General features: G+C 41.2%; 1 protein-coding gene across 2 annotated transcripts in view; it reads left to right on the top strand.

Annotated features, from left to right (window-relative positions):
* Positions 1-22,810, top strand: part of MSRA (methionine sulfoxide reductase A) — a 405,682-nt gene that overhangs the window by 149,416 nt on the left and 233,456 nt on the right. Inside the window, exon 2 of one of the 2 annotated variants that reach the window (XM_045773967.2) lies at positions 10,864-10,932. The exons of the other annotated variant lie outside the window; for it this stretch is intronic. Within the exon in view, the coding sequence (XP_045629923.2) occupies positions 10,864-10,932 (69 nt within the window). The remainder of the gene's footprint in view (positions 1-10,863; positions 10,933-22,810) is intronic. 2 annotated transcript variants of the gene reach the window in all.

The following is a 22,810-nucleotide window of genomic DNA, read 5'->3' as shown; positions in this document are numbered from 1 at the left end:
GCTAGATTAAAAAAAACTTCACTGACTTATTGAAAATCAGTTGAAGGCTTCATAGTAAAAACTTCATTTATCTTTTTTGAGGGAAATATGAAATGTTTCAACCACTTTTAAAATTAGGAATGGTGAGCATAATCTCTATTCAGTAAATCTAAAATAGATTTAAAAATACTCTTATCTTCTATTGTGGAGGAACATAACAAGGGAAGGAGAAACAGGATGAGAGGCAGGAGGGACAGAGAAATGATTAAAATGTGTGTTAAATTCCAGAAAGGTGAAATACTGGATGTCCTATTGGTCTTTCTCCTTCCCACCCTCCCCCTTCTCTCAGTTTTTCCTTCCCTTTCTTTCCTCTCTCTCTCCTCTAAAAAAAAAAAAAAAAAAAAAAAAGTAAATCTGGAAACACCTTTTATTTTTAAGTAAATAATGTTTAAATTTCATCCAAAATTTGAAATGATTGATCCTTTTCAAATCCTTTCCTCCTTAAAAAGAAGACAACTAACATATTGCTTTGGAAAATGCTGATCAGTTTTAGGGAGGAATGGAATGTTACCTCTATCTTGAGGCCTTTTAGGATGCTGTAAACTACTGAGAATTTTAAAGCTCATTGCAAACAGTTCTGCTGAGATTCAGGTGAGATCGTCTTTGGCATTTGTCCCGGACCTAGATAAAATGTAAGCATCAGGCTGATGTACACTGCTTGCCCGCCACTGGCCGCTTTGTGTCTCAGTGGGGCCCTCTGCCCTAGGAAGAGGTCCTTGGGTTGCAGGGGTAATCACTGGGTAGCAAAGACTGGACACATTAAAATAATTTTTTATTTCTATTTTCAAAAATGTATTACATCACATGGACAAAAGTTCAAAAAGTAAAGACAGAATGTTAAAAAAAAAAATTTTGGCACATTATACACATTATCCTGCTTGTTGACTGCCCCCCCCCAATTAATGGTGCATCTTGTAGGTCCGCGTCATACCTATAGAGTTGTCTCATTCTTTATAATGGGTGCATATTATTCCACTGCATAGATTATTCTATGCAAAGGTTGGTGCCAGTCTTTTTACAAACAGTCCTGAAACGACTTTGTACATGAGCACAATGTATTGTAGAAGCTAATCTCAAATGAATCTCATTAATGTTCAGTGTTAATGTTCTATCTCTTTATCAATATTTTATTCCCCTTCGAATCTTTGGTCTCCTTCTCCTTACCCCCAACAACAGATAATAATTTAGTAAGTGGAAAGCTTATTGATTTTAATGGAAGCTAAATTGACATTTATGTTTCTATCTCTGACTCTTCCTCTTTCTTCTTAAATCCCATATTTAGCTATATCTCCTTCATTTTTAATGTGAGAAGAGAGTTGAGACAAGTTTCCTGTAAGGTTTATAACAACATATTCTATTGTTGGTTAAGAGCTCCCATTTAGAAATAAAACCATAACTCCCTTTCATGAAAGAACAGCAGCAAGCAAGCAAACAGATCTGACCTTACCCTGGAGCAGGCCCCTTTGTAGTGCTGATGGGGAATGTTGAGAGGAAAGGTTGGTGTTGGTCTGGAACAGATTGCAAGGGGAGGTCTGGGTCAGCTGAGCAGAGGGGCGGATCATTTATCATTGTCAGAGGGTGTGGGGGTGGAGGGAAGGGGGGGTACTGGACCCTTCTTGCCCATTGGCTGACTGACAGCTGATGGTGCCTCATACAGACTATGTGCCATGGAGAGACAATGCGCTTCCTGCTGAAGACTGCTGACATGTTCACAAGGAGGAAGAAGGAAGGCCTGCTTGCGCGCTGTGGCTGCCACATTTCCATGTGGTGTACAGAACCATTTGTAAAAGCCGACTTAATGGAATTAGAGGCATCCAGTGAGGCTCCAAAGTGATATTAGCACTCTAGCCTGGGTTGAGAAAACCCCTCGGTCTCATGCCTTAATTACATTCATAGGACTTAGATACTCTGCACAACATTGATTATTTTCATGGGGGCAGAATTGACATTGACAAATGCTGGGGAAATAGTAGATAATTTTGCTTCATCTATGAGTAAGGGACCAAAGTGATGCAAACCAGGGAAGCCAGGGTCCCCTCCGAGTCTTTGAAGGGCAATGTTTTTAAAATAATACTAAAAAGTATGATCTCTGTGTGCCCCTTTATGTGTTTAACATCCGTCTTACAAATCCAAAATGTGTTTTAGGATCAATAGGAAGCATGCACTTTAGAAGAAAAGAAAATCATTGTGGTTTACAGTCACATTGTTCAGTACAATGGCTTTCAGCACTCGTGTTCACAGAGATGTCACATTCATCAGGATGACATATAGATTTTAATCCTTAAGCTAACCTTATTTTAAATGGAAATTCTCTTCTCAAGATTATCTAATTTTGGTAGTCATTAGGAATTGGGTGTGTTAAGACAGGGCAGGGAGATTTTTATAAAAGTCAGGTGGAAATTTTCCATCAATTAATATTATATGCATATCACAGATGCCTAAGTTAGACATGGTTCTTAAATGTAACTAATAACAGCATTACAGAAATAAAAATTGAATGAATGACGATGGAATGCTATCTTGGGATAATGTAGCGTGGGAACTCATGCTAGTCTGATAATAGTGGGGTAACAGGATGCGTTAGGAGCCGTAGGCAGTGCTGCTACCACAGAAACCTCGTGCAGGTAAACCTGATCAGCAGCCCTAGAAGTGGGTTGGTTGGTGGTCTGTGAAGGATGAAGAGAAAACAGGCATTGTCTTACTATTTTTGTGTTGCTGAGAATAAACCCAGTGCCTGGCACAGAATGAACGTTCAGTAGTTGTTTTCTGAATGGTGATGTTATTGGGGCAGAATGTGGACCTGTGCCTTGACTCACCAGGGGAGATACACCCCCGAGTCTCTCTGTTGACCTTCATTCCCCCTTTCCTCACATGGCTACCTATGAGTTCACTAGCTCACAAGCCCTACGCAAGTGAGGGACAATGGCCCTCATCAGAGGGGATCTCCCGGGCCTGCGATATAGCTGATTTGAGTTAGTCTAGAAGTTCCAGGACAGCTCCAGTACTCATCACTTAGGGGGCAGTGTCTCGAGGAGCAAACCAGAGAGTTCGGGGTACTTAAAACTGTAAAGGAAAGGGCCCTTTGATGAGGCCTTATGTGAGTAATCAGGAGATAATCTGCTCATTGGTTATTTTCATTTAAGAGAGTTTTTAGGCTTTCTCTTGCTCTTTCTACTCAAAGAATACATTTAGATTTTTATAACTTGAAAATAGACCTGATCAAATCTAGATTTCTTCTATCTCAAGTTTGCCTTTTAGTATTTTCTATTTTTTTGTAGTTTACTGATTATCAAAGAAATATTTGCTCAAGAAAAATTTAGAAGTAAATAAAAGCATAAAGATGGAAGAAAAATCAGCCATGATTTGGCATATAGAGGCAGCCCAATTTACCTTTCTACCCTGTTTCCTTCTGGTCATTTTTCTGTGCCTTTGTTCTTAATTCAGTAGGATCTTTTTTTTGCATCTTGCTTTTTTTCCCCTCTTAACTCTATCTTACTCCTATTTCCTGATGCCATGAAAAAAAAACCTATTTATGATAATACTTTTAAAACTGCAATATTCCACCTTATGACTGTGCCATATTTACTTCATTATCTCCCTTTTGTTGGGTCATTTAGGTTGCTTATAGTTTCTCACTATTATAAACTATTCTGTTGTAAGCATCTTTGGAAACCTTTGGCTGAGTTCTGATTTCCTAAGGTAGATATCTATACTTAGAATTACTAGGTCAAGGATCTAAAAGCCTTTGACACTCTCAATGCATATTGCTGGATTGCTTTCCAAATGGATTGTTTTCTGTTCTATTGTATTGAATTCTCACTCTCACAAGTAGTGTATGAGAAGACCCATCTCCGTACACCTTCACTGGTGCCTTGCATTGGTTTGTAAGTTTTGCCACTTTCATGAATTAGAAATGGTATCTCATGTGGTTGAGAATCTATTCATGTATTTATTTATTATTTCTATATTTAGAATGTGATGCCTGTTCTTTCTCTGTGGCGGTGGGATGGCTGTCTTGTACAGAATTGTAGAAGCCTGCTTGGGATACAGGTTCCTGGTTTCTGGGGCCCCTGGCTTGCCTCCTGCACTCTAGTTGTGGGTACCTCTGTGTTCACTTTTCTTCACTCTCCAGGGTAATCCTGTGGCCTCGGGCAACATAGGAACATAGTAGGATCATTCCGGGCCAATTTTTCCGAGGCCCAGAACAGGGCTTGTGTCTGAGGGTATGTGCATGTGGTGTGTCTGTTCCAGGTGTATATGTCCTGTGTGCTGAGCAGACCTCAGAAAACACAGCAGGCACTTCATGAAAAATAAAAACGTCCCGTGCTTGCGTAATGCCTTACTCTTCTTAAAACACATTTTTATCTTCATCGCCTCACTCTTTCAACTGGAAATCTTCCCTTTGGGTTCTCTTAACAAGTTGTTGGTTAAATAAAGATTCTTGGTATTAGATCTATGAAATTTATCTTTGTTCCCGCAACACCTCGTATCTGGCACGCACTAAACATACTCAAGATGTAATCTGCCTCTAGCACGCACCTCACCAGTCAGTAGGATGGACTCGGACCTCTTTGGACATAGGATAGGTGGAGAGCAGAGCTTGACCCTCAGGCTGAGCAGTGTCCCAGCGACTTGCCCACTGCCATGTAACTTCCCAGTCTTCCCCTCCTCACACACAGAGCACACTGTTGGGGCCAAAACCCACTCTAGTTTGACCTTCACCTTAAAACACCATAGCCAAAAATTATAGCAAATTATGTAAAGGACCACAATATACAGGACCAATACAGAACCACAGTGCCTCTGGGCATAGGTGACTAGAAACATCATTATCTCTCTTTTCCTAGTGCAGCTGTCCCATATTTCAGGGACTGGGCAACAGTTGTATCCTCAGGACTCTGACTCCTCTTTCTTTACAAATCCATGCTCACAGTCATCAGATCATCCTTAAAATGCTGTAGAAGGCACCTTGGCAGGACCAGGGCCCAGAATGCTTGGTCCGTGTGATCCAGGCCCGCTCTGCTGGAGAAAAGAGAAGCTGGTCCAAAGTTAGGGCTTGGGGGCCAAGTATGAACCCTGCTTAGTTCTATTCTGACTTGTACCTCGAGGCCTCAGGAATTTGTGACAGGGAGGAAGAGCTATGAGGAAAGACAATGAGAGGGAATGTGAGACCATATTTTGTTTTGGAGCTTCACAGATTTTTGACAGATTTTATTACCGTATGAATGAAATAAGGGTACTTTTATTCCACCCCCAAACTGAAGATAATCACCACCAATAATTTAGGTACCAGCATGAATGATAGTAACGCTTGAGAAGTATAGGTTGGGTTTTTGCAGGGTTAAAAGCATGACTGGGAGGAGCTTACACTGTTAACTGACCTGTAGTTCTGAGGCTTTAGACTGACACAAGGCTGTTCCAGTCCTGGGATGGTTCTGGGTCTAGTAGCTGAGCAAGGCTCCCGGGTTAGCAACAACACGGTTCCTGGAGTCTGTAATTCGGTAGTGTTACCACAGTTACCCAGACTGGGGGAGATTGGGCCTCCAGGAGAATAGTGAGGGTCTGGGGGCCCACCCTCCAGTTCCTCACTTCCCTACCATTTACCTGTCTCAAGCCCCTTCTCTCTCCCCACCCAGAAGATGTGAGTTTTAGTTCTCTCTGTTTGAGCACAGGACACAGAGCTAATCACTGGTTGGTTTATGTCTGAATTTGTATTATTGCAGGTATATTATGGAACAGTTTCATTGCATTATTTTCAAGGAAGAAAACAGTCATAACATTTGAAGTGCTTTAGATACTCACAAAAGAAAGTGTCCGTATAATCTTCTAAAGCTTTTAAACATGTCCCCCAAATCCCCTTCAACATCTCTTTGATGGTTGACTTTGACCCAGTCTTGCTCTAATTAACCTCGCTGCTCCACAAGCACTGGGCTTTCAAGATAAATGAAAATCTATTCCTTGTCCTGATATACCCTTGACTGAGGACACGTCATGGCCATCATCAGGGGTTGTCCTCCTGGAGCATGTGGCTTTGGAGCGTGCCCCCGTGGAGTGGGGGCAGGGACAGCTCCCCTTCTGGCCAGATTGGAGACATCCACCCTGCTGTGGCTGAGCAACAGATGTCCCTGTCAGTGACCTGTCCCGTCTCCATTTCATGCTCTGCTGGTAATCGATAGTTAGTACCCAATCAATGAACGACTTTTCTGTTTAGTCAGTTTGATTGTTTCTGGGGTGACATGTGCCACCAATTTTGAAAAAAAAATTATAAATGCTCATTAGGTTCCCAAATGAGCGCACCCCCCCACCCCACCCCAGTCTTAATCTGTTTAAAGGATCTCTGGTTCTTTGGCTCCCAAATACTTGCCTCAGCAGAGTTTCAATAGGAAAGTGCCTAAGTCTTGGTTTCTAGGAGTAGAACTGCCATTGCTTGATTTTTAAGAACTCACCATTCTTGCATCATGGAATGGAAAGTAGCACTTAGATTTCCCCCCGTTCTTTGATCCCTAAAGCTATATATGGAGTTTTGGGGATTTTCAAAGGATCTTTATTGTTATTTTTTTTTTTTAAAGATTTTATTTATTTACTTGACAGAGATAGAGACAGCCAGCGAGAGAGGGAACACAAGCAGGAGGAGTGGGAGAGGAAGAAGCAGGCCCACAGCAGAGGAGCCTGATGTGGGGCTCGATCCCACAACGCCAGGATCACGCCCTGAGCCGAAGGCAGACGCTCAACCGCTGTGCCACCCAGGCGCCCCTTTTATTGTTATTTTTTAAACTGCAATTTATCCTGTAGAAACGAGAAAGAAAATCTCTTTTTTGTCCATCTTTCTGTGTTATTTACTTAGACCAGGAATGACAAAACGATTTCATCAGATATGCATGTATATCTAAATAATAAGAGACTCTGTAGGATGCTAGGTTGAGAAGAGATTTTGTGGTCCCACTTGGGGACCGAGAAAGTATGTTGTGGTTGATTAGTGGTGTCTGTCATATCATGTGTAAGGTACTTGTCATTCCTGACTCCGATCTTGTTGTGAAAAAAAAAGTTCACACATAGATGATAACGCTAGTCTAGCAGTTAAGAGGTGTTTGCTATGTCCCAGGCACTGTTATAAGTGCTTTACATATATTAACTAATTTAATTCTCAAAGCAGCCCCAAGATAGGTACAGTTGAGGAAACTCATACAAATGAAGAAACTGAGGCACAAAGGAGTTAAATGACTAAACCACATTCCTACAGCTAGGAGGTGGGAGAGCTGAGGTTCAAAGTCAAGGCAGTCTTGCTCTAGGGTCCACGTCTTTAGCTGTGGACGCTGTACTGTCTGTTCTTGGCTAGTGATGTGTCTTTACTGTCCAGGAGCTGACTCAGCTGCAGTTCAGAAGGAAATGCAAAATCAGTTACAGACCCTGCTATCTTTGGGCCTTGGGCTCTAGAATAAAAGATAAGACAGTGTCCAGGGGAACCTTAGCATTGAAGGAGAGAGTTGCATATGAACTTCCTCCTTCCTCTCCAGTTCAGGTAGCATTTCCAGTCTTTCCTTCTCCACTGGCACTGCGGCCTTCTCAGATGAGAGGCGAATTGGAAGAGAAGAGGGGCAGACATTTACGGAGTGGAACAGAGAGGAGTTCCTTGGTCTCTGGGCTACCTGGCTGGGGAAACTACTTTTGAGTGGCCATTTTTAATGATTGTTTTTGTATCAGGGACATATGTACATATAAAGAGAGAGATGTCTTTAGTGTATCAAATAATATATTTTTTATAATGGCTGAAGAGAGACTTTTTAGTACTGTTTATGTCTTCCATCATTAATTTAACAGCTATTGTCCCCCATTGGGCTAGAATTATCAAAATGGTGACCCAGAGGAGCTAGGAGCCCTGCCCTCCCTGTGCCTATAGTCTGCTTGTCCAGGTAATGACTAAGTGTAAGCTGCGGCTCTGGTGAGCGCTGTAGAAGGTCGTTGGTCCCAAGAAAGCAACGGTAGTGGAGGGAATGAGGGACTGAGGTGGTCAGACCACATGGGTCCTTGAAGGCCACATTAGAGTTTTGACTTTAGCCTAAGAGCCGTGGAGAGCCATAGAAGGTAGGGAAGGAAATTGGGGAGTTTGTGTCATACAAGGAGTTTGTCTTTCTTTTAGAAAGGTAATTGTGACTGCACTGGGAAGAGCGAATTGGAGAGGGGACATAGATGACCTAGAGGCATTTATAGGAGTCCAGGTAGAGAGGCCACAATAGTTAGGAGTCCAGGCAAAGAGGCCACAATAGAGGCCACAATGATTTTGGTGGTGAAGGGAAGAAGTGGAGGGATTCTAGATGGTAAAACTAGTTAGATTTGGTGATAGATTAGGTGTGGGTAGTGAGGGATCAAGAACGGGCAAGGATGCCTTAGGAAGTAGGACAACAGTCTTGTTCCCAGAGGTGGCGATGCTGGTAGAGGGCCATGTTTGGAGTGGAAGGTCATCTTGTGTTGGCGATGCTTTTGAGCTGTCTGACAGGAGATGTCAAATATGCTACACTTTTCATGGTAATTGTGTAGTGTTTTGGCTGGGCTATAAATAAGCCTTGATGGATTGTTCTGGGAAATCAAGTACTGTGGGAAAGAATTTCTTAATCCATAATTTTATTGATTCTTAAAAATCTGAACAAACATTTTCATTTAGAAAATAAGAATCTAACAATGACAAAGGAAATTAATAAAGGTAAATATCTTATATAATCTCCCTAGTTGTTTTCGTTTTTGTGAGCATTCTTTTCTTTTCTTATGAGCATTCATATTTTAGTTAGTTATCATTATAATCTACATCCAGTGTTGTAATAGGATTGTTTCACTTACGATTATCCCGAATATTTTTTCACATTTTTTGTATGTCTTTCAAATGCTCTATTAAAATATGTAGCATAATATTACATGCTTTTGATAAATCACGAATTATACTTTTCTAAGCAATGTTAGTACTTTTGGATATTAATTTGATTTTAAAATTTTATTATTATAAGTAATGAATATTGTTATGTTTTTCACATTTTTTTTCTTCTTGTATTATTCCTTGGGTTGAATTTTAGGAGTGGAATTAGTGAACCAAAGAGTTTGAATGGATTTACAACTCTTGATATGTGTAAAGGCAAACATTTTTAGAACCACAGGCAGGGGCTGTGGGGTGCTGACCATAGAACAGAACTGTGACCTCCATGTCAAGCCTCATCATATTTCTTTGGATTCGGCAACCAATGATGCCAACCATATTATGAGTGCTTGACAAGGTCCCATGGCCACATGGGACCTGGGCTGGTCTCTTCCCTTCCTCCAAGTTTTCTGTTCCTGGGCTAGGGTCACCATCACTGAAGAACCAGTGAGAGCCCTTGAACTGATGGTATCCTGAAGAGGTTGTCTGAACTCGACTAAGCCTCAGAAGCCTTCAGGTTCTAAAAGACTTGCAGTATGCCAGAGAGGCTGCCTGGGATTCCTATGAGTTTGGATGGGGTTCTCAAGACTTTTCATGACCTGGTCCCTGCCTACCAATCTGTCCTTCATTGCCATTGCTTCTCAATGTATCACCTCTGCTATGCCGAGACTAGACTCTGTTCTGGCCGGGGATGATGCCTCAGTCGCATCCAGATGCCTGGCTCTCGTTCAAGCTGCTTCCTCGCTCTCTGCCTTTCGAAACCCTGCCACTCCCTTAAGACTCTGCACTGGTTCTACTTCCTCCAGGCTTGCACTTCCCAGCTTGCTGTTCCTCTACCATGAGCTCTTACAAGCACCTTTAGTCCCCCTTCCCAGGACTTGGCACATAATTGTAAGCTTTCTGGTAAAGTTTGACATTTTTACCTCTTGAAGGTAATTGCCCTTTCCACGAGGGCAGGAACCGTGTCATCCCCTCCCCAGGCCCCTCAGTCTGGCTGTCGTGCTGAGCCCTTTGCCAGTGTCCCATCAATCGAATGGGACCCAGGAAATCAAAGTATATGTGCTATATTATGCAGTGTCAAGGCTTTTTGGCCATTCTTGTGTATTTTCAACATAAATGCCCCTATTCAAGAATTGCTGAGGATATTATTCAAATGCTGGTAGATGGATCGTACTCAGCTGTGTTTCATCTGACCGCAGTTTGAGGGGTTATGAGAACAAGTTAATGCTGGGAAACCATAACCTGGTCACCTTTTATTTCTAAGTCCTTGCTACGCCCAAGGTGGAAAGGGTGTTGGTGGAGGGAACCAGGGTGGTTGAAGAGGAGTTAAGAAGCATGGCATATCCATCTGGTCTTTAAGAAAGCAAGTGTCTGTGGCTCCTGGAAACAGTGCTTGAATTGTAGTGAAATGATGTGTTCTGCTGTTCTCTTTTTTTGAAAAGTTGGCCCCGACGTTACCCTGCTGTCCTCATGGCACACTTCATCGATTGGGTCAATGTTCTCATCATCAGGAGTCTTCAGAGGAAGCCTCCCCAGTTCACACTGGAACCCCGAGTTTCCCTTCTACTTCAGGGGCTGGCCTGGTGCCGTGGGGCCCCTCTGGCTAGGAGTCAGGAGCTTTGGGGCTGGGCTGGCTCTGCCGCCACCAGCCCCACGGCTCTGCACAAGCTCGGACCTTGGTACCCTCATTTGTAAAACCATGTGCTTGGACTAGATCATCTCAAGGGTCTTCAGTAACTGAGATTAAAAACAAAATAATTGAAACTCTCTTAAAAGGGTAAGCTTTGGTGCCGTTTTTAACTAAAAAGGAGAAATAGACTCTTTGACACATTTAATGACATGTGTTAGTATGTGTGTGGAACTTTACACTTAACTTGTATTTCTTTCTTTCCTTCTCTCCCTCTTTTTTTTTTTTTTCCTAGCCAAACATCACGTCAATGGCAATAGAACAGTTGAACCTTTCCCAGAGGGAACACAGATGGCTGTATTTGGTAAGATATCAACTCTGAAAGAAAACCCAAATTGTGTGCAAAGACTAGTGCCAAATTTCTGAGTTTTAGCAAGTGTCCTCAGGGCTTCAAAATCTGGGCTCTTCTAGATATTTACAAGTCATTGGAGCCAAAAAAACTATTGAGTTCTTAGTATTTCTGGGATCAGAAAAGCTTATTCTATAGAATTTAATATGCTTTCTTTTCTCACTTTGCAAACCAAATATCAAACTGTGTATTTGCTATTTCTTACGTCCACACTGTGAATTAACCTGATAATTTACAGTTTGAGTTTTTCTTCCCTAGAACTGCTTTCTTCCCCCCACATTGATATGTAATTTTGTCAAAGGCTGGGGTTCAAGAAGTTTTGAGTTGTTATTCCACAAAAATCAATCTAATTGAATAATCTCTTTCTCTTCCATTATGAATTCAGCATATTCCTTAGGAAAAAAATCAATTAAAATGTCTTAAACAGAATAAAATCTAATCTCTGAGTATGTATTTACAATATACAATTATGTGGTTGAGCAGACCTTCTCTGTTAGATTCTAAACCTTTTGGTGACAAGGTCCTTTTTAATTCATGGGTCCTGACCTCCATATTTAGTGTCACCTGAACTTCCTTCAAAATGTCTCTACACCTGGCACTTTCTTTGCCTGCCTTCTTCCTCTTCTCTCTCCCTTCCCCTCCTCCTTCCCTTTTCTTCCTGACTTCCTCTTCAGTTTATCTCCCCTCCCCCACCTTCCCTCTAGCAATGCCCTGGGACCCCCAGGGCGGGTCCCTTCTCTCTCTCTCAGGGATTACTGCCTCGGTCCTCAGGATTTTAATTTTCTCCTGTCTTCTGCATCCTTCCCGTCAGCCTTTAGACAGGTTTTATGAGCTGTCCCATCTAAAGCCCTGAAGTCCCCTGACTTGATGCCTTCCTCTAGCTTCCTTTCTACCCTAATCTTGATGATGGTCTCCTACAAGGGCTTTTGATGTAAAACTGCTTTAAGCATGGAGGTGTCTTTGAGATGGAAATTAGCCTCAGGATGACCCATCTCCAAATTAGCCTCTTCAGGATAAAGCATTAACTTATTCACAGAGATGGAACCAGAATTGGTAATCAATGATGATTAACAGTTGCAGAGTTATGAAACAGGGAGCTAATTCTGCCTGGGTGTTTGTAAAGCTTGCTCTCTATGGGCTATCACCTTTTAACATACACTGATCTGTAGTTAGGAATTATTATGCTCAGAAATGTAAATGAGGAATTTGATTTTTGTAGCAAAAAGCATAATGGACACTCTAAAAATGTGTGCTAAATATTTGATTTGTTAACTTTCCTCTGAGGACTTATGTTCAGATGATGCTGTTTTAGTGGAGTTGTAGTTTAGGACTGTTCCCAGGGGACAGCAGATGTCACACCAGTCCTCAAAGGGTTTCTTTGATGATTTTTTTTGTCTCTTGGATTTTTCACCCCCAGACATGTTAGAAACTCAGTTCCATGTCAGGTTGGGAAATATAAAATGAGACTTAGCAGGTTTCCCTCTGTTGTGCTATTGGAGGAAAGCTTCCTTCCCAAGGAACAGACAGAGCACCAGGCAGGCAATGATGTTGTTTGGCCAGAGAAATGGAAATATCAGTGAATAAAGCTCTGTGATGAGATTATTATTATTATTTGTGATGGTTTTGGTTTATAGTGGCTTTCCTAAAAATCCTAACCCATGGCCTTCTCTGTTTGGCTTTGGGCAAGCATGTTCCTCTGTCCAAGCTTTGGTTTTGCCACCTATAGAACAAGAGGGCTGACAGTGCTCTGAGACCTGTTCCCTTTGCTTCTGCATCTCATATATTCAAGAATGAAGGCTCATCTGGTGGCAGGCCGTCCCCCGGAAACCCACTGTGAATGGCCAAGGTGTGTGGCTTTTAAAAGCGGTGAATCGTGTATAATTTCGACAAGTGCAGACTTACACAGATTGTAAAAATAGAGTATCTTTGGACATCTAAGAATTTTTACATTATGAGAACTGCGGTTTGGCTCTTACACATGCTTAAATTAAGGCCCCTATTTGGGTTCAGTATGTACAAGCATTTTATATTAATGTTTTAAAAACTGTTCTCATTTTATATTACTTGTCCTCCTGGCCTGCAGTAGAGAGAGACAGCAGATGGTTTTGGGGGTGGACTTCTCTCCATTCCGGGTTGTTTATAGCTCGATTGAAAAGGTTACACCAAGTATATAGCGCTTGGCTCTTTGACGTATGTTGGACATCCAGTCCTCCTGGCACCTCGCAACGCTGGTAGGAGCATGTAATCCTCTTCTCAGAGAGCTCATGTGCCTTATTCAAAGCCACTCAGCCAGTGATATGGTGGAGGGAGAATTTAAGTCCAGGTCTAACTGACCATGAGGCCCGCACTTTTTTTATGATGTCCCCTGACTCTTAGCCCTAGGCTAAGGAGTCATGGGTGAGTCTGGTAAATGCAAAAATGCCTTTCAGCTGGATCCTTGCACAAAAGCATGCTTTCCAGCCAAGTCAATCTAGCAAACTGATTTGTGAATTTCTATGCATTCCCAGAGTGCTCTGAAGGACTCTTGAGATACAGCTTTTGCTGGGAAAATACTATTGGAATGACATCTCCTACTATTTATCGTTTTTACCCATTTGATTTTAGTAGCATGAATTAATGTATAGGAGAATGCCTTACATCTGCTTGACTGTGAGTCAGCAAAGCACCGATGGTACGTTCTATTTGTCCCAACTCATTCTTCATCCTTGTAAGTCTTAATATCTTATGACCAAATAGTATCACCCATTTCAATTTTATTATCTATTGGTTAATCATTTGAATGTGCTTTACAGAATGCTGTCTACATAGGAACTATTAAATTTAATCCACTCTAAAGTGGTCATTGAACTGCCACTAGGCATTTAGAGCGGATAATGTGAGGAAGTGGAGTGGGACTGACAGGGCACACTCCACCGTGAAAAACACATGAGTACGTCATTCTATCAAGTGACCAGAGAATAGATAGGTAGTTCCTTCATTTCTGGCATATAATCTTCACAAGTTATTTGTAAGCTAAGATGTTCATTTTTTCAGATTTCCTTTCATGGCCCATTTGTGAGTCCTTGTCTTGTTTTTGTGTAGCCACAGTTCTTAAGCATCTTTGTTGCTCTCTCTGTCCTCTGCACTTTAGGACAATGATAATGAGGGTAATAGGCTCTGCTTGCCCAGTGGGCTTCTCCTCTTCTGTGTATGATGCTCTCTTTCAAGTCAGTGGGAGCCCTTTTTCCACAAGCTGGAGAAGCAGAACTGAACATTTGCAATTACTTAATATCTTTGTTCCTGGTGGCTGAGAGTGCCCTCTGGCTATCATCCCTTTCATCCTACAATAGCCCTGTGAAGTGGGCATTATTGTGCTCTGTTAGAGACAGAGAAACTGAGGCACCCAAAGATGAAAGAAATCTGGTCAAGTGGAGGGAATGCTTTCTCAGGCTTGAGGACATCCACATTACATTTGCCAGCATGCTGCGCCTGACTTAGAAGGCTTCTCTCTGGCTCTCAATAACTTAATGAAAGTGACATCCCGTTGGCAGTGAGCCACTCCATCCATGCAGAGAGCACAGGCTCCAGCCTCTCCGTGGTGGTTGTTTTTAAGCCCAGAACAACTTTTCATTTTGTTAAAAATATTCCATAGTCAAGAAGATTTCTCATTTCAAAATAAAGTAAAAAAATGATTAATTGAGGAAAATGCAGAGAAGCTGGGGGTTGGGAAGATTTTTAATACAATTAAAAAAATCAAATACAGTTTTTAAAAACTTTAAAATACAGTATTTTACCATAAAATGTATCATCCAATGTAGGATGCTTTTGAGAGTGAAAGGGTTCTGTCAAAAGTTATGTTAAAACAATGAGGTACAAGCCTGAAGGATTTCAGGCAACTGGGATATAATTTCACCCTATAACAAGAGTGTATATTTTAAAATATTGTGCCAAGAGTAAGAAATACACATTGAGTAAAGTTGAAATTGAAAAATAATGAACATAGATATATTAAATGAAGTAAACAAATGAAAAAAATTACAGTGTGGTAGACTAGACGTATGTATAATATAGTATACCAGTTCTATAATATAGAACACCAGTAGTTCTACTAACTTCCAAGATTTCCCTCAATAAATAGTGTTATATTCTTTCTGAATGACTTGAAATTAAAAGCTAATTCAAATTTATAAAACCTGGCTCATAGCGTTTTAGTAAGAGATGCAGATTTGATCTGATTATGCCCTTGCTATTTTAATCCTACTTTAAGTGTCCAGTGATGCAAGGTGATGAGCTCTCCGTCACTAGAGGTATTTAAATGATAGAGTGGTCATTCCTAACCAATTGAGAAATGGGACTAAATAGCCTATAAGAGCCTTTTCTTCTTAGTTAATGAACATTTGCTTTATTTCAGAATGTTAAACCTTTTTGAAAAAATTCCTTCTAACAGGAAACCCTTTGATCCTATCATTTAGAAACCCACACTAAGGCTGTTAGCTGCAAGGTAAGATTCTGCTGCGAGGAATCTTAATGTACAGGAATCGATACCAGTGACAACAGCAGAAGGATCTCCATGAATTCTTAGGGTGGGTTTTTAGGCTCCCAATAGCCTGACAGCAATGCCCTGTGATCTCAAACCCTTGCAAAACATGTTTTCTTTGTCAGGTCCTCTTAGGGCTTTTCAAATGAGAGGGAGCAAAAGACAATCCAAGACATCATGAAAATGTGCCGATGACCTTGTTACAAATCTCTGTTTATAGCCAGGGTGCCAAGAATTCACCAGAATGTTTCTCAAATAGGTGTGTGGAAGGGCTGATTCCAGGGCAGGGACTCGTGGCTGGCAGAGGCCCACGGATGTACCCCATCCAGGGACCTCACCTTCAGCACCCCAGAGGAGAATGAGACCGGTGTCTGTAAGATGAACCAATCGTAAGACATTTTTTCCCCCTGACTTCAATTGGAGGTGAATTTTGAAACAGCCACAGTTATTTTGTCTGCTAGCCAAGAAAACAGCATTGAAAGCAGCAGGCAATATGTCAGACTTCAAAGGAAAATATATTGGTGTCTCATTGGCTTGAATCCAACATTATGTTGGTAAATAATCAAATCCCGGTGTGGCATATTTCTCCCTGAACCTTGACTGAAAACCATTGAAGACCATTCTGTGAGCTGTGGAGTGGCAGTCACTCATTCTAGGAAAAAGGCCAGAAAGAATGACTTTGAAATGTGTTTATAATTAACTAAACAATCTAAATTCACAAGACTGTTAGAACAGCAGGCTGCTAACTGGTGCAAACTTCTTAAGTGATGAGGCACTTGGGGAAACAAAAATAGGCCTTCCTCCCATATAATCTGAAGCACCTTTGAGGGGCAATACTTGGGCATTTAGGGACATGTTTTAAGACATGTTTTATTTTATATGTCTTTTTTTTGTGTGTGATGATCTCAGTCTGTAGTTTCTTTTGAGCATGAAGAGGTCAAATAATATAGGGGAGGGTGAAGAGACCTCCCTGAAAATCCCTTTTGGATTGTATGGCATTGCTTGGAATGGTACAGCCCACCGGGTCTGGTCCAGAAGAGCACAGGTGTGGAGTCTGAGAGGGTATCCTGGGATGGGGAAGGTGGAGGGGGGGATATATTTAGAAGATGGAAGCTGGAGTGTAGGTGGGGCTTTCTGTGCTTAGAGAATGGAACCGAACCCATCACAGAAAGGAGTAAATCTGAATCCAGTTATGTTTGATAATCACGTATCCACCAAACCTCAACCATTTGGAATGCATGTAAGAACCAGAAAATAAGCCCTCCCCTCCACCACACACAGCCGGTGAGGTGCTCCCTGGGGGGGGGCCACCTGGTCTCCCCATTCAGACCACGCTGTGATCTAGGCCCCAGGCGATTGACTGCAACATTAGTCAGTTCCATGTGATCTGTAATCTCTCCTGCATAATACCCGATGAGTCCAGTCCTGTGACTCAGGGATTTTGAAAGATAACCAAGTGCATTAGTGGGGAACTAATCTAATGTTGGCCTAGTACTGACCAGCCCTTGTTAAACTTTCTATTAGGCCATTCTCATCATGGGTCTAAATGAGACTGGTTGCTTCCTTCTGAATCAATACAGAGCTCTCAAAAAGTGCCATGATTTCTCTTTCGGCCTCAACTATTGAGTTGATCAGTTGTGGCTAATTATTTCACCGTTATCACTAGTATACAGTGACCATCCAATTGACCAACTTTTTAAAAAAGTTTCGAAAATGAAGAAGATTTATATAATTTTATTTTATAAATATGGCAGTAATTTCTTAAATCTCTACAGAGAAAAAATGCTCAATAGGGTGTGCAAGAGAAACAATTATATATCTACTACTTCTCTGTGAATTAGCTTTTTTAGAAGAGAAGTGTAGATATGGAGAATGACAAAAACTAGAGTTAATTATTATTCAATTTAACTCAACTCCCATTTTTAAGGAAAATACTGAACCCCGTGTTGCAGATAATATAAAGCAGAATATTCTCTCTTGCTCTTTCTTGTCCCAACCATTTACCTTCTGCCTTATTATAAAACAAAAGAAAGGAAAATTAAAACACAAGACATGGCAAAATAGCATACATTAGAATTAGGTAAATGTTAGACCAAAGAAATATACGAGAAATGAAATGTACAAATAGTGCACATTGTAGTAAAATATAATTTATAAAAGTTGGCCACAAATTTGGCTCTGTATTTTCTAGCAGCATTGCGAAGATTAGTTAGTCGTATGGTTGGCTTCAGTTTTTAAAACTTGTGGTAAAACCTACATAATATAAAAGTTGCTGTTTTAACTGTTTTTAAGTGTAGAGTTCAGCGGTAGTAAGAACAGTCTTCCTGTTGTGCAGCCATCACCACCATCGATCTCCTGGACTTTTTCATTTTTCCCAACTGAAATTCTGTAGATAATAGTTCTCCATTCTGTCTCCAGCCAGCCCCCAGCAGTCCCCATTCTACTTTCCATCTCTCTGAGTTTCACTACTGTAGATAGCTCCAGTAAGTGAAATCATTCAATATTTATCCTTTTGTGACTAATTTCACTTGGCATAATGTCTTCAAGGTTCATCCACTTTGTGACCTGTGTTGGAATTTCCTTCCCTTTTTAAGGCCAGGTCAAATTCTACCAAATGTATGTGCCACATTTTGTTTACCCGTTCATCTGTTGAAGGACACCTGGGCTGCTTCCACCTTTTGGCTGTTGTGAATAATACTGCTATGAGGATGGGAGGGTAAATATCTCTTTGAGACCCCTCCTTTCAGTTCCTTAAAGAATATACCTACAAGTGGAATTGCTGGATTGTATGGTATGCCTATGTTTCATTTTTTGAGGAACTGCTATCCCATTTTCTACAATGGCTGAACAAATGTACATTCCCACTGGCAAACCACAAGGATTCCAGTTTCTTCACATCCCTGCCAGCACGTGTTGTTTGTTAATAGGCATCCTAATGGGTGTGATGCTGAAATCTACATGCTTGGGGGAATCTTAAAATCTCCTGATTCTAGAACCAGAAAGAAATTTCTTTCAAGGATATGTATAAGGAGGACACTGTAATGTAAGACAGTTAACAGTACTACTGACAACCCTTTAGAGTGAGCAGCGTGAGGCGATTCGTGAGCTGTTGGTTACACCTCTCTTCTCCTTGGGCTCCTGACATCCACCCAGGAATATTTGGTCCCCACACCCCCATGTGTGCCACGGGGTGCTTTTCTGGTGGGCTCTGGCTTAACCCATAAATTACTTGTATTGCATCTAAGACCATCAGTGGCCTGGTTATCTTATAAGGAATTTTCTGTCAATATTATTTCTTTCAGTGGATTTAAAAAAAATATTTATTTTTTAGTTCTTTATTGTGAAAATTTTCAAGTATCTTAAAAATAAACTGATGTAATGAAGCCTCCCTCACTCAGCTTCAACAGTTATCAGTTAGGGCTGAGTGGGTTTCATGTATATTCCCACTCGCTCTCTCTCCCCCATCTTAGGTTATTTTAAAGCAAACTCACATATCCTCTCATTTCATCCATGAATATTTTGGTATATATCTCTAAAAGAGCAGTTTTCTAGGGGTACCAGGGTGGCTCAGTCGGTTAATTGTCCAACTCTTGATTTTAGCTCAGTTCATGATTTTAGGGTTGTGGGATCGGGCCCTGAGGCAGACTCTGCGCTGGGTGTGGAGCATGCTTAAGATTCTCTCTCTCCCTCTCCCTCTGCCCCACCACCCCCTGCTGAGGGCTCACTGTAAATAAATAAATAAATAAATAAATAAGCAGTTTTCTAGAAAACATACCATAATGCCATGATCACACCAAAAAAAGTTTTTTTTTTTTTAAATATTATCAAATATCCCAAGAGTCCATATGTTTGAATCAAGATCCAAATAGAGTCCATACATTGTAATTCGTTGGTATAAATAGTCTCTTTTAATCTGTAAGTTCATCCCTCTTTTCTTCTTTGTAATTTATTTGTTCAAGAATTAGATAATTTATTCTGCACTGTTTCCTTCAGTCTAGATTGAATGATCATGTTTGTCATTCCTCTATCCTTTCTAAAAATTGGGAGCTAGGTGGATAGGGGCGTCTGGGTGGCGCAGTCGTTAAGCGTCTGCCTTCGGCTCAGGGCGTGATCCCAGCGTTCTGGGATCGAGCCCCACATCGGGCTCCTCCGCTGGGAGCCTGCTTCTTCCTCTCCCACTCCCCCTGCTTGTGTTCCCTCTCTCGCTGGCTGTCTCTGTCAAATAAATATATAAAATCTTTAAAAAAAAAAAAAAAAAAAGAATCCACAGGTGGGTGCATAAGCCATTCAGGAGGCATTTCATAACTGGATCATTACGTTACCAGCCCTTAATGATCATTGCCTAGATCCATTGTTCTGTTAGAGGTTGCAGGATGGCCCTCTTTCAATTCTAGCATTTCCTTATATTTATGAACTAGATTATTTCTGTGAAAAGAAACTTCCCTTTTATTAACTAGGGGGTTACCTTGACATCCAGTTTGATTAAGAAAGAAGCATCATTTTCCCCTTTATCTGCCATTTTGCTCTGTGGATCTGAGCATGGGTTAAATGTATATTTATGAGTTAGCATATATAAATATGTTGCTTAAGTCAAAAATGATTTAACAAGTGATGGAAACCTCTTTAATTCTACTGAATGACCATTTTCACTTGGGCATTTAACCAAATTATTGAAATTTATAACCATTTGGTTAAACACTTGAAAATATAATCGTGATAGACAGATTGCCTCAACAGATTTGGGTAAAACAAAGATGCAGGCCCATAGTCAGGTGGCAGAAGGTATGTCTCTGGCAAAGCTGGATCTGGGGAGCAGCCATCTTCTCTGCTGTTCTCACCCCAGGTCTTGTGACCAGGGGACGCGCTGCCATGTGGGTCTCAGTCCTGAACCTCAGCAACCCAAGGTGAAAAAGCCAACTCCAGAGAGGGCCTGAGGACTGGGGCCATTTTGCTTCTAGAACGGAATGCGTCAAAATATTGGGACCATGAGAATGGATAAGCAGCCAAGAAATGACAAAGCCTCCCCAGGAATGCTGCTCACTGTGAAGACTAACAGCTGGGCTGTCTCACCTGGAGCAGGTTTTCATGCTTTGGCTTAATATTATGAATGCGTTTGAGGGTAGCAGGAGACATGTTTATCAGACATACTCTATGTCTTCCGGTTTTCACAGACAGAACAGGTAAAACTATCTGCAGTTTCACTGCCAAGTATTTTGGGAGCTATTTACTGACTCACTTTTCTTTTTTTAGTCTCATTGTATTTTTATTATTAATTATCATATATATATATTTTGTAAGTTGTCTCAAATTTTCCTTTTGGAATGATGCTGTGTATAAAGAAAGTAAATAAAAGTAAAATAATTCCTATGAATGAAATTTCTTAGGTCTAGTACAACATATAGGGTTTTTTTTAGGGCATTCAAAATCAAACAGTGCCAGATCTGTTTTTTTCAGGAATAACTGGGATGTTTTCACTGAAACCCTAGGAAGCGGGATTCAGTTGAAGCAACATGTTTGGTCCACACTGAGAAACAGCCATTTAGTTCTGCATACCTTTGGCCAAAATAGCATGAACAATGAAGAAAGCCCCTGTGAACTTTCCCTGAATTCTTGTGTATAGAGTGTCAGCAAAATCCCAGGTGTCCTTATATATCGGGAGCTATTACGTAGAACACCTTTCATCTTCCTCTTGTGTCATTGGTACCCCAGGACTTAGACAAAGGATTATAGTTGATCAAGACCAATTACATTGGGACCAACGGTGGTGCTTCCCGGATGATTGTCTTTTTGGGTTAAGTCCCACCATAAATCCTTCCAAGTCTCAGCTGTGATTCCAAGACTCATGCTAATATGGAGATAATTAATGATAGTTCATGGTAGACCTTATCATGAACAAACTCAAAAAGATATTTTTAAAAATATGCTTACTTTAAGATGATTGAAAACACTCTCCGATGTGGCTTTCCAGAATCAAGCTAACTTAGTAGGAATCACTGCTGTTTGTTTTGTGGGAAAATAAATTTTATTTTTTTAGCCATATCTCTGGGCTCCCCTAACACCCCCTACTGCAGCCTTTTGAAACTCAAATGTCTTTCTCTGTGATGGTCCTTTCCCAGTTTCTTTTTCTTTTCTTCTTCTTTTTTTTTAATATTTTATTTATTTATTTGACAGAGAGAGAGAGACAGCCAGCGAGAGAGGGAACACAAGCAGGGGGAGCGGGAGAGGAAGAAGCAGGCTCTTAGTGGAAGAGCCTGATGTGGGGCTCGAACCCAGAACGCCAGGATCACGCCCCGAGCCGAAGGCAGATGCTTAACCACTGTGCTACCCAGGCGCCCCCCTTTCCCAGTTTCTTAATTTCCATAATGTTGTCACTTAGTTCAAGATGAGAATGTGCCCATGTGGAAGCCTGGCATCCGTGTTGCTTCTAACATTCATGCATTCATTTCGTACTTGGGAGAAGTTCTTGTCACCCTCTTTTCCACCAGGCTTTCTTTTCCTTGCCATATGACCTTTGCCCTGGTGGCAGTGACATTTGCATGGAGAGGAGTGGCAGAGTTTGTGTTCACCTTACATAAGGAGGAAGGTTTGGGGAGGGTCACCTGGGAAAATTCAGCAAAATAGGAGGACACCGGGAGCTTAGAGTGAGAAGTACCTGTTGGTCAAGTGAGCTGTCAGGCATGCATAGGAACTGTTTCCTAGTATTCCTTTTGGCTGAATAGCTTGTGATTGGCAAGTATGTCCTTTGACCAGGCCTCAGCTTAACAGCTTTGTTGTAGAAATGTGCACTAGCATGACCAAGAGATAGAGATCCCATGGATTCAGCATTGGCTTTGCCTTCCCACAAGTAAAAGTAAGAGCTGGATTCCCAAGCAAATCCTATGTGCTTTAATCCTGGTGCCGATACGTAGGTCTTCAGTGACACATAACAAACAGTTGGGCTGGTGTGCTAGTTGAATGACAGTTTCCCAGCTGCTATTAATGCATAGGTAACTAGACTGGCAATTTTGTCCCTGTGTTTTTTTTCCGTGTAGAACATTTTTATTCTGCCTAGCCATCAAGTGGCTATAAAAACACCACCACCACCACCACCAACTAACATATATTTGGGTAGTAATTTTTATAAAGTATTTATATATGTATTGTTTCATTTGTTCTTTGTATTTGTCTCTGAGATGAGAAAACTGAGGCCCAGAGAGATTAAGTGACTTTCCCAGGGTCAGGGTACTAGTTAGTGGTAGGACTAGATCTCGCACTCAGATCATTTGTTCACTTATTCATCAATTTTTTTTATTTACTGCAGGAGGAGACAAACAGAAA

The sequence above is a fragment of the Ursus americanus genome, chromosome 13, assembly GCF_024610735.1.
Source record: "Ursus americanus isolate L20-20 chromosome 13, mUrsAme1.1.p, whole genome shotgun sequence".
NCBI lineage: Eukaryota > Metazoa > Chordata > Mammalia > Carnivora > Ursidae > Ursus > Ursus americanus.
This window is presented reverse-complemented; position numbering and strand designations above follow the sequence as displayed.